Source organism: Sarcophilus harrisii, chromosome 1 (assembly GCF_902635505.1).
Source record: "Sarcophilus harrisii chromosome 1, mSarHar1.11, whole genome shotgun sequence".
Lineage (NCBI taxonomy): Eukaryota > Metazoa > Chordata > Mammalia > Dasyuromorphia > Dasyuridae > Sarcophilus > Sarcophilus harrisii.
Genome location: NC_045426.1, coordinates 260,639,997 through 260,656,205, shown reverse-complemented (window position 1 = coordinate 260,656,205; position 16,209 = coordinate 260,639,997). Strand labels below are relative to the sequence as shown.

General features: G+C 41.4%; 2 protein-coding genes across 2 annotated transcripts in view; one reads left to right on the top strand and one right to left on the bottom strand.

Annotated features, from left to right (window-relative positions):
• CHST12 (carbohydrate sulfotransferase 12) overlaps nt 1-8,299 on the top strand; it is an 88,806-nt gene extending 80,507 nt beyond the window's left edge. Inside the window, exon 3 of the transcript XR_004229986.1 lies at nt 7,839-8,299. The gene's annotated coding sequence lies outside the window, so the exon portion shown is untranslated. The remainder of the gene's footprint in view (nt 1-7,838) is intronic.
• A 2,508-nt stretch (nt 8,300-10,807) lies between these two features.
• On the bottom strand, nt 10,808-12,674 carry LOC105749497 (neuropeptide FF receptor 1-like). Its single transcript, XM_012542820.2, has one exon. It carries the CDS (start codon nt 12,206-12,208, stop codon nt 10,934-10,936), a length of 1,275 nt encoding a protein of 424 aa, XP_012398274.2. The 5' UTR covers nt 12,209-12,674; the 3' UTR covers nt 10,808-10,933.
• Nucleotides 12,675-16,209: the final 3,535 nt, after the last annotated feature.

Genomic DNA, 16,209 nt, shown 5'->3' with positions numbered 1-16,209 from the left:
GCATGGGACTCAGTCTGTGAGTGGTCCCTGTACTTCCAGCCTGGGCAATATAAAAAGGCCCAGCCTTTGAGAAAGAAAGGAAAAGAAAATAGAAAGGAAGAAAGAGAGAAAAAGAAAAAATGAGTAAAGAAAGGAAGAAAAGAAGGAGGGAGAGAGGGAGGGTAGGAAAGAAAAAGGGAGAGAGAGAAGAAAGGAAGAAGTGAAGGAGAGAAGGAAGGAAGGAAGGAAAAAATAGAAAGAAGATAAATGATGATGTGAAGACAAAAGATATCAATAAAAACTAAAACTATAAGATGTATTAACATTTTGAAGATGAAGAAGTTGAGAGCAAGTTTGGTTCCTGGAGGTTCTGAGGAGATAAGATGGCAGTAGTCAAAAGCCTGATTAAGGCATTTGTGTGCCCTAAGCAAGATAGGTGAATTGATTCTCTCTGGTAAGTATGAACACAATTTTACATATGGACACAATTTTACATCATAAGAGAAAAATTTATTTTATTTATTTTAGAGCAGAAGCAAGACATCACAGAATCATTACCTATACGCAACATTGCACATTTCATATTGAATTCTTGCTTCTTTGGCTGCAGAGCCATTGATCACCATCTCAAAATCAATGTATTGTACTTAACTAAGGTACAGTAGTTAACTCCAGCATTGTGATCTGTACTTGGCATTCTGTATTGAACTCTGCTATTCATATCCCTTCCCTGCCCCCCCCCCAGTACATAACAACAAAGCATAATTTACAGAAGTGTACAATGGACAAAGAGATTCTTGACAATCCATTTTCCTTGATTGTAGTGTGTCTAGGAGCATGTGTTCTCATCTGCCAGAAGATTTACTGTAATACACGAGACATGACTGATCACAAACAAAATACTGCCTGCCATGGAGAGCAGGATTTTCTGCATTTTATATATCTATGTACAAAATATAGCATGATATAATTGAAAGAGAGGCAGCCTCAAAGAACTGGGTTCATATCCTGCCTCTGACATATATTACTGTATGATGTTAGGCAAGTCATTTAACCTTTCTGTATCCCAAACTAAGTTGGAGAGCAGGTGGCCTCTGATACAGGGATTCATCCAAATGGGTGAAATCATCAGCCAAATTCCTTTTTAAATGTGCATTAAAAAAAAGAACATAAAAATTTTTCTTCTGGTCTCTGTAGGTAGCACTCAGCAGAGGCCTACATTGCCTACTCCCAGTCCTGATGCTGACTTCAGGACAAATTTCTGTCTTTATGTGAAGCTAGTAGTTCAAGTCAAATGGTCGTTTCAGAAGGAAATCATGTGCATGAAAAACAATTCAGGGAAGGCATTGGAGAGTTTGGCCTCTTTGGACTATTTGATCCTAGGATTCAGAACTGGAAGGTATCAACACCCTCTTTTAATAGTTGAAATGAAGTGATCTGCCCAAAGTACAATAGTTAGTGATAAAACCAGAATTAGATCTCAGGTCCTCTGGCTCCAAATCCAGATAGTTTTCTTCTTTTTCATACTGTAGACTGCCTTTAGGTTTTGATGAGAATTTTTCTTCTTTGCTCAGGGAAATTAGAGAAGGTTTTGTGCTCAGGTAAGCAGATAGGACAAGAATCAAGGATTGTTCATTGATAATTCACATTAATTCTTTAAAATGAGGAGCAGAATGATATAGCTCTGCACTCTTTGTAGTGGAGGGCAGGGAAGGTGAAAGGTTGAGGCTTGACACTAATTTTATATGATCAATTAATAGCCTTCAGTGGCCAATATGGAGGACAAGCAGGTGTCGAAGTGAATAGAGCACAAGACCTGGAGTCAAATCTGACTTCAGAGTAGCTGATGCAAGTCACTGGACTAGTCATTTAACCTTGTTTGCTTCAGTTTCGTCAGAGAAGGAAATGGCAAACAACTCTAGCATCTTTGCCAAGGAAAAGGACTAGAAGAGTCCGTTTTTCATGACTGAAAAACAACAGAACAGTCAATCTGGGCCAAGAAAATGGGGTTATGAAGAGTCAGACATGACTGGAAATGACTGAACAGTTAATCTGGGGCTTGTTCTCTCCTGCCCTTATCTCCCAATGTTCCACTTCTCTGCCTGCTCCCTCTTTTGTGCAAAGTCGCTCCACTCCATTTTGTGCTGGGAATTGGACTCTCAGGTCTACGCCAGCACCCACAGCAGCAGCAGTTGCAAAGATGCTATTGGGAAAAGTCGACCCCATCTCCCAGAATACTCATCTTTCCCCAGATCACCTAGTGGCTACAGTAGGCACTCCTCAGAGGGCAGGCTCTGTTATCCAAAGCAGTGACTGGTGACTAAAATCTTCCACTACTTTTTGTTTGGATGGAGCAGAGTGAAACTCACAGGGCAATCCAGCATGGGGGTGGGAACTTAGAGGATCATAGTTTTATTTCTGGACAAGACCTCAAAGTTCTTCCTAGTCCCACCCCCTCAAGTGAGGATGAACTCCAGAGAGGATAGAATTTGTTCAAACTTGCAGAGTTAGTAGCAAATCCAGGTCCTCCAGCTCCAAGTCTTCAAGACATGCACTTAGTGTTTAAGGTTTATACAACACTTTTTTGTTTCAATTATACTAAGATAGGGGTTTATGTATCCTCCAATAGGACTTCCAGGGTTCACTTTAATTTTTCTACTTCAGCTGTGAATCAGACTCCTCAGCTCCATATTCTACCCTTTCCCCTCCTGACTTTCCCTCAATTTTCCCAACTGTGTCGATCTAGGTCAAGGTGTTTGACATTAATTACTTATAATTGATGAGAAAAACCAAAGAAAAGGATTATCCATCCTCAGACATTTACTAGTGATGTGCCACTGGGCAATTCACTTAATAGTTCTGAGCTTCAATTTCCTTATCTGTAAAATGGAGTGGGGATTGGATTCTGTCTCTAAATTTATGATCCTGTGATTTGGAGATAATTGAATTCTGGAAGATCTTTTGTTTTATTGCCTTGGAGCTAAGAATCTCCACGATATGGAGAAGGGACTGGGATGTATAGCCATTTTGTGCTGGGAAAAAAGGCCTGAAGTTCCCAGAAACATCTGCTCTTTGAACTGACAGCTATATTAACCTCACCTTTAGCTCCTGCCTTTGAAAACCAGACAAATTAAATATAGTGTTTCCCGTCTAGGAAAAAATATGGTTGTGTCTAAGTCTGAATTGGAATTTGGTCTGAAATAATGATGTGTGATCTTAAACAAGACACTTGGTATAGTAACTCTGGGCTGCATTTTCCTCATCTGTAAAAGAAAGCAATTGGACAAGATAGTCTGAGATAACCAGCTGTATGGTTTTGGGTAAGTCACTTATGTTCTATGGCCTCAGTTTCCTTATCAAAAAATGAAGGGTTGGATTCCTTTGATCTAATGGTTTTTGAGATCCCCCTAAGATCCTATAAACTCTTGGGTCTTTTTAGGCCTAAGAGTTTATGACTCTATGACTTTATGCCTTAGCATAATAGAAAGGATATTGGGCTATAAGAAATCAGGGTTCAGTTTTGGCTCCATTAAATAGATCTGTGACCTTATGCAAGTTGATTTATTCTCTGGGCTTAGGTAGCCTAGTCTATAAAATATGTGTAAGATTGTACATGTATCACCTGTATCAGATTGTTTGGTGTCTTATGGAGGAGGAAAGGGAAGGAAAGAAGGGGAAGAAAAAGAAAATTAAAATCTTATAAAAATAAACATTGAAAACTATTTTACATAGAATTGAAAAAATTAAAACTTTTAAGTTAGGAAAAAAAATAAAATGTTTGCATCAATTAAAAATATTTTTAAATGTGGATCTTAAGAATGAGAGGGAGATAGGCATCCCTTTTCAGCCCTAAAAGTTCTATAAGACTAACACTCTGAGAATGAATTTTCTTGGCAAATCCTTTACCCTGGCTCCCAAAAGGGATTAGATGTCCTGTGGAGTCCCTTATGATCACATCAAATTTAGATGAGGAATAAGAATTACTGTGTGACTATGAGTGAGTCATCGTTCTTCTTTAGGCCTCAATTTCTCATCCCTGTATGATGTTGTAAAATAATGCAGAGAAACTTAATCATGGTGAAGAGGAAGATGGTAACTACAGTGCCAGTTTTATCAGTAGCCCCTGACAAATATTCAAGTATTGCTTAAAATAATCCATATTGGCACAGTGCTTCATTCTTTTTTTCAAAGTTCTATTGAAAACCATGATATTATTGTGACCTTTACTGACTAATGTCAGAGTCAATAACAAACTAGGACTCCAAGGCAGGATGAGAAAGTACTTCTTGTTTTGGGAAACAAAACTGGTGATGGAAACAAAAGAAGTGGGAACCATGGTGTCTTTAATTTGGGCAGAGGACTACATTTGGATTAGATTTTAGCTTTGTATTTATCAGGGGTGTGAACATAGGTGAGTGACTTCCCCTAACCTGGGCTTCAGTTTCCCCTTCTGAAAAATGAGGGGTCAGATTAGGTGACCTTTAATCATAATTATTCTAATCACTCATTTGTATAATCCTTCCAGGTTTACAAAGCACTCTCCCTTCAGCTTTGATCTCCAAATTGCTAGTGATGAAATGAACCTTTTGTAAAGATACTGATTTGTCTTCTTCAAGTTACCTTTCCTTGGGCCTTTACACAGAGGTCTTTTGAGGAGAAGCACAGAACCTGCCTGTGGTTAACTCCTTCCCTTTTAGGATTTAGAAAATTTTTAAATGTTTGAAAATTCAACAGCAAGGAGTGATCCCTGGTATTTACCTGGAAGAGGGTTCAATAAGTGTTAAACTATAGTCAAATGTACAAAGACTTGGAGCCCCTTTCCTGAAGGTTCTAAGTTCTTCATCTACCCCTGATTCTTGGCAACAAAATTGTGGAAGGAAAAAAAAATGACACCTGGCAATAGGAATCTATGGGCATCAAATCATTTAGCAAAGTCCATATGCTGAGGTTAGTAGTAATAAGGTTAATGATGGGAAGGAGGGAAGAGAAAGAGGGAAGGAAAATGATGAAGAGGCAAAGGTAAGAATTAAGAAAGCCAAGAAAGAAAAGAGAAAGAAAGGAGAACTCAGGCTGGGAGAAAGATGAGGGAGAGGGTTAGGAAAAGGTAGAAGGAAGAAAAGAATAAAATAGAAAAAAAGATAAAGGAGAAGTATGTAAGGAGAGACAAGATGGTAAGGAAGGGTAGATAAGAGAATTAAAGAAGGAAAGAGAGAGATAAGAGAATTAAAGAAGGAAAGAGAGAGACAGAGAGAGAGAGAGAGAGAGAAGGAAAAAAACAGGAGAGGTTGGAGGCTAGGAAAATAGAATGGAGAGGAGGGAGACAGGGATGGAGGAAGAGAGGATTTTCATAGGACTTTATAAAAGGATGAAAGGATTGGATAACAAGGGAAAGATAAAGAGATTATGACTTCTAGGAAGGAGATTTCAGGGGACTAGAAAGGAGGAGGATAGGCAAAGAAAGAAAGCCATGAAGTCTAAGACTAAAGGGTGAAGAGTAGAGAGACTACTGAAGAGAACTGAGGAAATTCCTGTAGAATGTCAGTTCTCTCCTTATGAGGGTAAGATTAGAGAAGCAGGAAGGAATAAAAAGTGGGGTATGACTGAGAATCCCCTTCTTTCTTTGTCTTTCCCAGCAGCATATTTCCCTTAATGGGGGAAAGAGGAATGTTGCTTTCTCTTTTTCCCCCATACACAGAGGTTGCCTCACTGAAGTATAATATTCTTTTCACTAGACCAATCCACCTTGCCTTTGGCTTTGTGAATCTTGAAACCAAACCAATCTGATTCTAATTGGCCACTAATAGGTCCTAGGCCAAGCTCCATTTGGTCATTTTGGGTCCTGATTGATTCTGATTGAATGCAATTTAGAAATCATTTCTGCTTTGACCAGAAACTCTGAGGGTATTCCCCTTCCAAGTTAATTTATTTATTTAGATATTGGGGGGGGGACTAGGTGAAAGGGAAGATTTTTTGCCTCAATTGCTACTTAGCCTTAATCACTGAATGGATGCTGCCTCAGTCAAAATGGGATCTGTTGAAGACCTTAGTTTAAAAAGGCCAAAATCTCCCATTTCATCCAGAGCTATCTCAGTCATCTTGATCTATGTCTCATCTCTGGACCCAGATGACTTTGGAGGGGAAAGTGAGGCAGGTGATCTTGTTCAGCCCTCCCTCACTCAAATCTAACTCACTTGCATGTCATGGCCATCACTTCCCTGATATCATGGTCCTCTTTGAGAAATTAGGACAAATGACAAAAGTGGAGATGGGTCAAAAGTATGTAGAGCTTAAAGGGACCTTAGTTCCCATATAGTGCAGCTACTTCATTTTATAGCTAAGAGAAAAGATCCTGGAAAGGGAAGGTCAAAGTCCCACCCACAAATAGGAATAAAGCCAGGGTGCAGTCACCTACATGATCTTGGGCAAGTCACAATAAGGGCTTGGCTTGGCTGAGTTTGAAGATCTCTTCCATTTCTAAATCTAACTTGCCAATCCTTACTCTTCCATTTATTGCTTCTGTAATTTTTTGAGATTCAAAACAACACTCAATTTGAACTTCATTTTCTTCATGCGTAAAATGAAGGAGCTGGACTAAATCTCTAAAGTCCCTGTGGATTCAGATCCTGGAACTTATAAAGCCAGCACTCTCTCCATTTCTTTATACAGTAGTATCTCTTTGCCTATTTTGACTCCAACTTTTCAAAGTCAGAGAGAGTCTGGGAGGCAACAGAAATGATTGGGAAGCAGATCCCTAATTTCTAATGGTGATGATAGGGAAATGGGGAGAGGGTGATTTGTGTAAGAATCAGATGAGCCTCTCCTTCCCTGGCCCTGGAGACAAAAGAGTTCCCAAACCCCTTCATGCATCCTCCATCCCTAACCCCCACCCAGGATTACCCTGAAGCTCACAGCCAGTTAATGATTGGGGCCCATTGATACGTTTGCTGGAAGCACGGCAGGATAGCTAGGAGGTTGTCCTGGAAACCATTAACTGCAGTCCATGTCCTTCTACCCAATAGCTTCTCTCTTGAGGGACCCCGGGGGAAGAAGGGGGGTTGAGCACTGATGACAATAATTATACTTCACATTTATGCAACATTTTAAAATATTCTTAGCTCTGGTTTTTTTTTAAACAGGTGAGGAAAGTGAGTAGTAGAGAAACTCATTTGAGGTCATAGAGCTAAGTGATGAGTCACTTAATAATGGAACCTTAACTCAGGTCCCTCTCTATGATTCCAAGATTCTTGCCATTATACCAAAAAACCCACCCAGAGATGTTTCTAGTTGCATGAAATGGATGCAAGACCATTGCTCAAGGGTTTTTATGGCCACTCTCATCCCTATCCCTACACACACACACACACACACACACACACACACACACACACACATTTCCTTCTATTAGCATCTTTTCTTCTCATAGGTGGCCCATTAGCAGGAAACATAAGGCTGGTGATGGGTGCATGAAATGGGTACAAGATAATTCCTCAAAAATTTTATGTTCCCCCTCTTCATCCTCCCCCATATAATCCTCTTTGCCTTTCCTCAGCTAATCTTTTTGTAGTAGCCGGTTAGTAGGAGAGTGGGACTGACAATGGGAATGGAATGGGGGAGGGAGACAGATCAATTTCCTATGGGGAAGAGGAGCAATTCTAATCCTAATTCTCTGCTCTCTTCCACGGTGAAGCTCATGTCAACCTGACAGACACGTGCACACAAATACACACACTCCTGAGCTGTGGTAATGAGGGCAAAGGATGGGGCAGGGAGGAGGATGGCAGAGAGAGGAGAAAGCAATGAGAAAATAACAACAGGGAGATGAAATTTGCTGGGAATCACAGAGGTTGAAATCTTTCTAGGTGACTGAATTACTTCGACAACCTGGAGTGAATGTCTAAATAGTCAAAGGACCCCTACGTTGGAGCTCCCAGCCCAGCCTTCTTACCTCTGGCTCACTGAGTCATTTGGTTGGAGGGGCAGCCAGCTGCACACAAGCAGTCCATGATACTTGCTAAGAAGCCTTCCCAAGTTAGGAAGTTAACTGCGACATCTGAAAGAGACTCTTTTCTGATTCTCAGACTGATAGGGAGGAAGTGTGTGAGACTGATAGGGAGGATGTGTTTGTGTGTGTGTGTAAAACATCTTTTTTGTTTAAAGAGAAGGCACTGAACCTGCAAAAAGAAACTGTGTGTATCATCTAGACATGATTTTAAAATGAGCTCTTTGGAGCCTTTAAGGTAACACCTATTTACAAAGAAATAAAGAAAAGATGGATACTCATGAATATAATTTCTTCTACTTTAACTGGTAATTTGTTATATATTTTGAATCCTCCCTGATGTTCTACTAGGCACATGAAAATGTTCTCTTTTGTTTTGTTTTATGTTCCTTTTCTGTTTTTTCTTATTCTGTTTTATTAAAATAAAATAAATTTGAGAAAACAATAAAAATAAATAATTTTGTTTAAAAAATTAGTGTACCTATTCTTTGACTATTAGCAAAATAAATACCTCTTTGTTAAAAGAAACAGCATTTTCTAGAGTGTGAATTTATAAAAAGTCATGTAGAAACATAATTGTGTTATCTTACATGTTATCCTCAACACCTAGTCTTGGAGCTCTCTCTAAAGGAGATTTATATCTATTTCTATCCATATTGGTTCCTCCATTCCCCCAGATATATGCCCGAAGACTTGCAAATAAACTTCATTGATCAAAGTGGTGATAGTTAGAGAAGTATGAATATAGCTTAGTACAAGTCAAGCAGCCCTCTTAAAATCTTATTGTCCGATACAGGAGTGACCTTTTCATATGTGAAGTTTATGTATATCATATTACAAAGGACTCCAACTTGGTGTTTTTTTCTTTTTTGGACACCGAGGGTTAGCAGTGTGGAAGCAATCTGGCAAGATTTCCTTGGAGCAGGAGGAGGTGGAGGGAGGAAAAGAAAGGAATAGAGGATAAAGAACAGGAGGGGGAACAGGAAGGGAAGGAAGAAGAAATGACAGTAGAAGCAATGGACAAAAAGCTGAAAGGAAAAAAAGAAGAAAGGAAATAGCAGTCTTTGTTCTACAAGTGTTTGGACTTAGGTGAGCCCCAGATGCATTTGGTTATACATGGGAGTGATGAATAATAGAGCTTTTGTACCTCTGCGCTCTCCCTTTTCCTCCTCCAGCTCCTAGTCAAGCATTCAAAAAATACTTGTGGAATTGAATTGAATTTGAAAAGCTGTTGGTATAAAGGAAGGAGCCTTGGATTAGAAGTCAGGAGAACTGTACTCTAGTCTTAGATATACCAATAACTAGTTGTGAGACCTTAAATGAGTTATTTCTTCCTAGATCTCCATATCCTCTTTAAAATGCAAAGATGTGAATAGATCCGGGTTTCTTAACGAGCAGTCTGTGAATTTAGATCGGGAAAAAATGACATCTTTATTTTTGCTAACATTAAACTGAAATCCAGCATTTTCTTCAATTATGGTTTTTAAAAAAGATTCTGAGAAAGGGTTCATAGACTTCACCAAATGACCAAAGTGATCCATGACCCAAAAAAGGTTAAGAACACTTTGAACAGATCCTAGCTTTTTAAATTATGGTTCAAAATCCATATAGATCTCATGATTGAATGTGGGCATCATGAAATTATGATTTATAACAATAAATGTTTGATATCATACTTACTTTATGTATCTCTACATCTAGAGTCATGTAAAAATTTATTGGATGAAAAGGAGTTGAGAGTGGGAAAAATTTAAGAACCCCTGGACTAAATAATCTCCAAGTTTTTTTTCCAGCATTAACATCCAGGACTAATAATTACATTAATGCATGCTAATAAGACTGCAGGGTTTTGAAATCAATCTGAAAGGCTCTTGGAACTGCCATGGGACTTTTTACAACTGGTCAAGGATTTAGGGACTAGGTTAACAAGCATCTTGCAAAGAACAGCCTACCCATCTCAGTTCTTAAGGGACAACTTATCCTTTGGGGTTTGCTCTTAATAATAGTGATTCATATTTCTATGATCTTTCAGATTTTATAAAGCATTCTCCTTTTAATAACCCTGTGAGGAAGGCATTCCAATTTTTACAGATGAACAAACTAAGGCCCAGGGACTTAACTTATTTATAATCATAAGCTAGTAAGTGGAAGTGTAGGGGCTTGACAACACCTTTTCTGAGTCCAAAGCTTCTTTCACTTTATCCCCTGGCCATTGTCTTCCCTCCCACCCCAATACACACTCCTGTAGGATAGAATAATCACTCTTGTATTGCTCAGTCTTAATCTTCCTAGCTTCAATGCTTGGGCAAAGAGTCACTGACTACAAAGGATCTTTTATTAATTGATTGTACCATTGTTTTGGGATCCTATTAGATTCACCTCTTTGATGAGTTGATAATGATAGACATTTCCTCCCTCTCAGCTTTCCCAAATCCTCTGGTTGACTGGGGCTTCATAAGAGACTCCTACCACAAGAGGAAGGAGCATAGGACAATCCTTCCAACTTCCCCTTTCCCCTTTCTATGGGTCTTAATCTCTCAGAGAGCTGCTTGAAGGTCCTGTGATCAGAGGTCCCATGAACCTTGGGGTGTGGGTAACATGGATAAAGTGGTAAGAGATTCCAACACTATCCAAAATGGAAGTATTCTACACATCTCTCCCACATTTTCTTAATCCCAAAGACCATCAAACCTCAACTTCAACTAAATGTCACACTTCCTTGAAACTCTAGCTAGTTAAGAACACAAGTATAGATTCAGACATAGAATAAATTTACCAGATGGAAAGGATGGCTAGAGGAGAGAAACCGGTAGAAATAGTATGAGATTGTGGAGAGGGTAAAACCTTGAGGGTAGCTCCCCTCCATGTCATCTCCAGGCAGAGTCGAGAACTCCCCAAGATCAGCAGCCTCACTCTCTCTTCTAGTCTAAGGGTTTTGGTAGGAAGGGGGAACTGTCAAAAGGGAACTTGCTCCTTCATTCCCCCAGTAGCCTCTTGCTGGGAAAACCCGGGGGAGGGAGCTGTATCCCTGCCTGCTGCCTCTCTACCCCCTTCCCTCAAGGGAGTTCCCTCTGAGATCGAAGGTCGGAACAGGGAGCTGAGTCTCTTGCGGTACTGGTGCCTCACCTGGCGGGCCGTGCGGGCCAGGTTCCCCACGAAGCAGTAGCAGAATGGATTCAGGCTGGAGTTGGTGAGGCCCAGCCACTGGGCAAAAGGCCTGAGCTGCAGAACCCAGGGTGCAGTAGGCTTCTCGGGGGACAAATCCGGCATGTGGAAATCGATCCAGATGTCCAGCAGGTAGATTGGCAGCCAGGTTACAGCGAACAGAGCCACCAGAGCAATTACCATGTGGGCCACTCGCTGCCTCACCTTTAGCCTCGAAGCCGGCAGGGCCGGTGGCTCTGGCCAGGGCTCCGAACCCTCCCTGGGGCGTCGAGCCCAGGCTCCAGGGGGATCTTGGAGTCTCTTCACTGTCAGCCAGCCCAAGGCCAGGTTGAAGATCACAGGCAGGCAGTAGAGCAATCCAAAGAGGACGCAACTATAGACCTGCTTCAGCAGCGCCCTAGGCCACACCTCGCGACAGATGGGGAAGGCCAGCGGCAGTCCCTTCTCCAGCCGGATCTCATCCCGCCGGTTGGCAAAGGCCAAGGGCAGACAGATAGCCGCCGACACTACCCAGACCGAGAGGATTGTGGCGAGGGCGCGGCCGCGGGTGCAAAAAGCTCGGGCTCGCAGAGGCCGCCGGACGCCGTAGTATCGGTGCAGACTGATGGCGGTGAGGCTCAGGGCGCTGGCGGCCACCGTTAGCGCTTGCACGAAGGGTGCAGCGCGGCACAGGAAGTCCCCGAAGACCCAGGCTTTGTAGAGCAAGTTGCCCACGGTCATAGGCATGCAGATGCACACCACCAGTAGATCACACACCGCTAGGTTGGCTAGCAGGCGGCGAGTGGGACTGGGACCTTCCGGAGCTGTCCCGGAGCGTCCAGCCCTGCGCCTCTCCCCAGACAGCAGAAACCATAGCGAAGCGGTGTTGCCAGCTAACCCAACGGAAAAAGAGAGCAGGTAGAGTGCTGTGAGGCTGATGGTCACAGGCTCCTTGGCGAAAAGGAAGAACAGCTCTTCCAACTCCTTCCAGTTCAGTTCTCCCAAACTGTGGTTGCCTGCAGTCACCCCGTGCAGGGTGGTGTTCTCCCCTTCGTCGGGAGAGATCAGGTAGGTGCTGTCCATCATAAACTTGGTGGATTTAGGAGATACAGGGTGTTCTCCAGGGTCCAGTGGAGTTTGATTCGAGCCTAGGAAAGGATGAAGATCAGAAATCTGGCACCCCAAGAAACTCCCCTGGGAAACAGAACCTCAACTTATTCTGAATAGCTCTGGATTTTCTCGTCCCCGTAACCCCTCTCCTCAGATGCCCTAAGTCTCTCTATCTATTTGCTGGTGATCATCTATGGACATGGAGATGGGTTGGGGCGGGCACGTTTCTTGCCTCGAACGGTTTATTTTCCCATCCCTCCTTATCGTTCTTCATTTCAGATGGAAATATCACTAGATCTTCCTTCCTCCACCCTCACACCAAAAGGGTGTGGTTCCAGATCCTTCTTTTTTCTGCTCGGGACAGGCGTACAATCCATTTCCATCTCGGCGTACAATCCATTTCCATCTCCTACGACTATTTTTTTTTTTCCAAACTGTTCTCCCTACGATACTCCCTGTCCTGGGCTGCTGCGACTACACCACCTCCGTCTCCTTAGGCGTTGTCTTTTCCCAATCTTTCCTGACTTCTACCCATTCGCAAAGTTCCTAGATGAGGGAGTTATTCTTTTATCTGCCTCCTTCCCAACCCCGGTCTTCTCAAGGGTTAACCGCTTACCTATTCATTCCAGTAGCTCCTAAGGGGGGACAGAGCTTTGTCTCAGAAGGTGAAACTTGGATTCCTTGCGGAAGTCTGAGCTTCTGTTGTCCTTACCCGCCTTCTGGAAGAGTGGTAGGGTGGGGACAATTTTTATTCCAGTGGTCCGCAGCTTTAATGGGTGGAGCCGCTGATGAAGACCTATATTCACTGCCCTCTCCACTAGCCAGAAATAAGGGTGGAAGGAACTGCTTCGAAGGCTCCCAAAATGTTTCTCCTTTCGCCATTCACCGACACTCTCCCTGAGGTCCCGGCCCCCTCCCTCGGAGAAATCCACTTAGTTGGGCGGGAGTCAAACGGGAACAGCTAGTACTGAAAGGACAGCTCCCTCTTCCTTCCACTAAAGCTGAGCGCTACCCAATTCCATCATCCCCAGCCATGGTTCCAAAAACCTCTACCTCAAGAGAGAAGCCTCGTACCTTCTCTTGAGGGCGCTCTGAAGAATGTTCTAAGTCGGTCCCCAGATTCTTCTCTTGATTGCAGGAGATTAAATGGCACCTGAAACAATTCCAACCTCTCTCTCCCTGCTGTCTCTAAGAGATCCGTAACTGCTGCTGTGATAACTCCCCTTATGCCCGCCAATTCCAATCACAGCGTCTCCTTTCCACAAAAAAAGGGGAGGAGAAAGAGGTTTGAAGAGAAAAGGGGAGATATTTAATTTTGAACATGATGGATTTGAAGTTATGGCAGGAATGAGATGATGTTTTGTAGGCAATTGTGGAATAAAGTTCAGAGAAGAGGTTAGAGCTCAGTACATAGATTTGGGAAGCATTTGCATAGAGGTGATAATTGAAGCCATAGAAGTGGTTCTGTAGTAGAAGAGAAGGATGAACCATCAGAGATTGAAAAATGATTAGATAGGAATGAAAGTCAAGAGGAGTCACAGAATTTTAGAGTTAGAAGGGATCTCAGGGACCATCTAGTTCAACCAATAGATCTTTTCTACAATATAGCCAACATGTGCTCATTTAGTTTTTGCTCAGAGATCTCCAATCAGGAGGAATCAATTGGCACGTATTTATCAAGTGCCTATCATGTGTCAGTCCCTACATTAGATATTGGTACAAAAAATTAAAAGGAAACATCCCTTTTTCAAGAAGCTTACATTTATCAATAATAAATAACAAATAGATAGCGATGCAGAATACCAAAGGTGCTGAAAAGCTAATCTTTTAAGGCTGTCACTTCTAAGGCTTCAATTTAGATGCTGAGCAACTATATCTAAAACCATAAATAGTTAAGAGTGGGTGACAGCCTTGATAGATGGAAGAAAGAAAAATAAGCATTTGTTAATCATCTAATATGTGCCAATTAACACCTGATATCTGTGCTAAATGATGTACAAATATTTCATTTAATTCTCACAGCCTTGGTAGGTGGGTGCTATTATTATCCCCCTTAATTTCATTGAAGATACAACTCCTCCCCTGAAAGATGATGCTCAGTCTAGTTAGGTAATTAATCCTCTGCTGTAGCTCCAAGTTCTTCACCTTCTGGAATGTGGTATTCCAGGCCCTTAATTGTAGATGCTGCCAGATCTTGGGAAATCCTGACTGTTGCTCCTTGATACTTGGATTGCTTTTGTCTGGCTGCTTGCAATATTTTTTTCCTTGAGATTATAATTCCAGAGTTTTGCCACAATATTCCTTGGAGTTTTCCTTGTGAGATCTCTTTCTGGAGATAATCTATGGATTTTTTCAATGACTATTTCTCCCTTGGTTTCTAGTATAGAAACCTTGATGATTCTTGAAGAATGATATACAGGCTCTTTTATTTTTGGTCATGGCTTTCAGGTAGACCAATGATTTTTAACTTGTCTTTCCTGGATCTAGTTTCCAGGTTTGCTGTTTTTGCAATGAGGTATTTTACATTTTCTTTCACTTTTTCAGTCTTTTTAATTTGATTGATTCTCAATGTCTCATAGAATCATTAGCTTCCATTTGCCCCATTCTAATTTTTAATGTGTGATTGTTTCAGTTAGTTTTTGTATCTGTTTTTCCATTTGATTAATTTTATTTTTCAAGGTGCTGTTTTCTTCAGTAGATTTTTTTGCATTTGGTCTATTGTATTTTTTTAAGGAATTGCCTCCCTTTTCCAAGCTGTTGACTTTTTCTTGCATATCTCTCAATTCTTTTCTCATTTTTTCTTTTACCTTACTTATTTGCCTTTTAAAGTTTTTTTGGTGAGTACTTCCAAGAAGTTTCTTTGGGGTTGAGACCAGTTCATATCACTCTCATCTGAGTTGATGTTTTGGTCTTCCTTGTCACTATGGCAGCTTTCTATGGCCAAGGTTCTTTTCTGTTTTTTTCTCATTTTCTTTCTTTCTTTCTTTCTTTTTGGTATTTCTTCTTTTTTTGCTTACTTTTATGGTCCAGCTCTGCTCCTAGAGTAAAGGAGATAGTATCCCAAGCTTTCTGTGCAACTCTGAGCCATGGCTTTGAGCATAGGGTCCCTTGGGTTTGCAGGGGGTAGCTTTGCCTACTCTTTCCAGGAAACAGTCTGGTTTCCAAGAATTTGCTTTCTGAGTGGGGACTGAAGGCTGCCCCACTAGTTTGTTTCACTACTAAATGAGGGTCTAGGGTTCAGTGGCTGATCTGTTGTGATTAAGACCCACTCACTGGCTTTCCTAGATTCTGTCTGAGTTGAGCTGAACACTCTTTTCACCCCAGTGAGAATGACCTTTCTTGAAGTTTTTCCAATCTATCTTGAGTTGGAGAATGGTTTCATTCCCTTAGACTCTGTTCAGAGGCTTGGTTTCATGTGGTTTTTGAGGGAAACTGGGAGAACTCAAGCAGTTTCCTGGCTTCAATCCACCATATTGGTTCCACATCTATTATCCCTCTTTAACAGTTGAGGGAACTGCAAATAGAAAGGTTAAGTAATTTGCTCAGGATCACACAGTGAGTAAATATCTGAGGTCAAATTTGACTTAAGGCCCAACTCTCAATATATCCACTGAACCACCTAGATGCCTCCCTGTGATGTCATTCACAGCTTGATCTAAAGAGGAAGCCCAGGTTGGTTCATTTCAACCAACTATCCCATTGTGTCTTTATAATCTGATGAGGAAGACATATGGCAAAAGAATCCATGCTCTCCTATCTCTTGTTAGTTACCAATTATTTTTTTCTCTTTAAAGCATTGTGTTGTTTTTGTGTTATTTGTGTGATTGTATTAATTAGGGGTTATGGAAAAATATTTGTACCTAATTTTTGATGTAATATTTTGAGCTAATATTCCTTCATCACTACTCTTCCTGGGTGAGGGAAGAGAGTAGAGGATGACTTGAGGAGACAGTTGGTGTTCAGAAGAGACTAATGTG

What these genes read in the sequence shown, in the direction of transcription:
- LOC105749497 (XM_012542820.2), bottom strand. Translation starts at nt 12,208, where the DNA reads ATGATGGACAGCACCTACCTGATCTCTCCCGACGAAGGGGAGAACACC.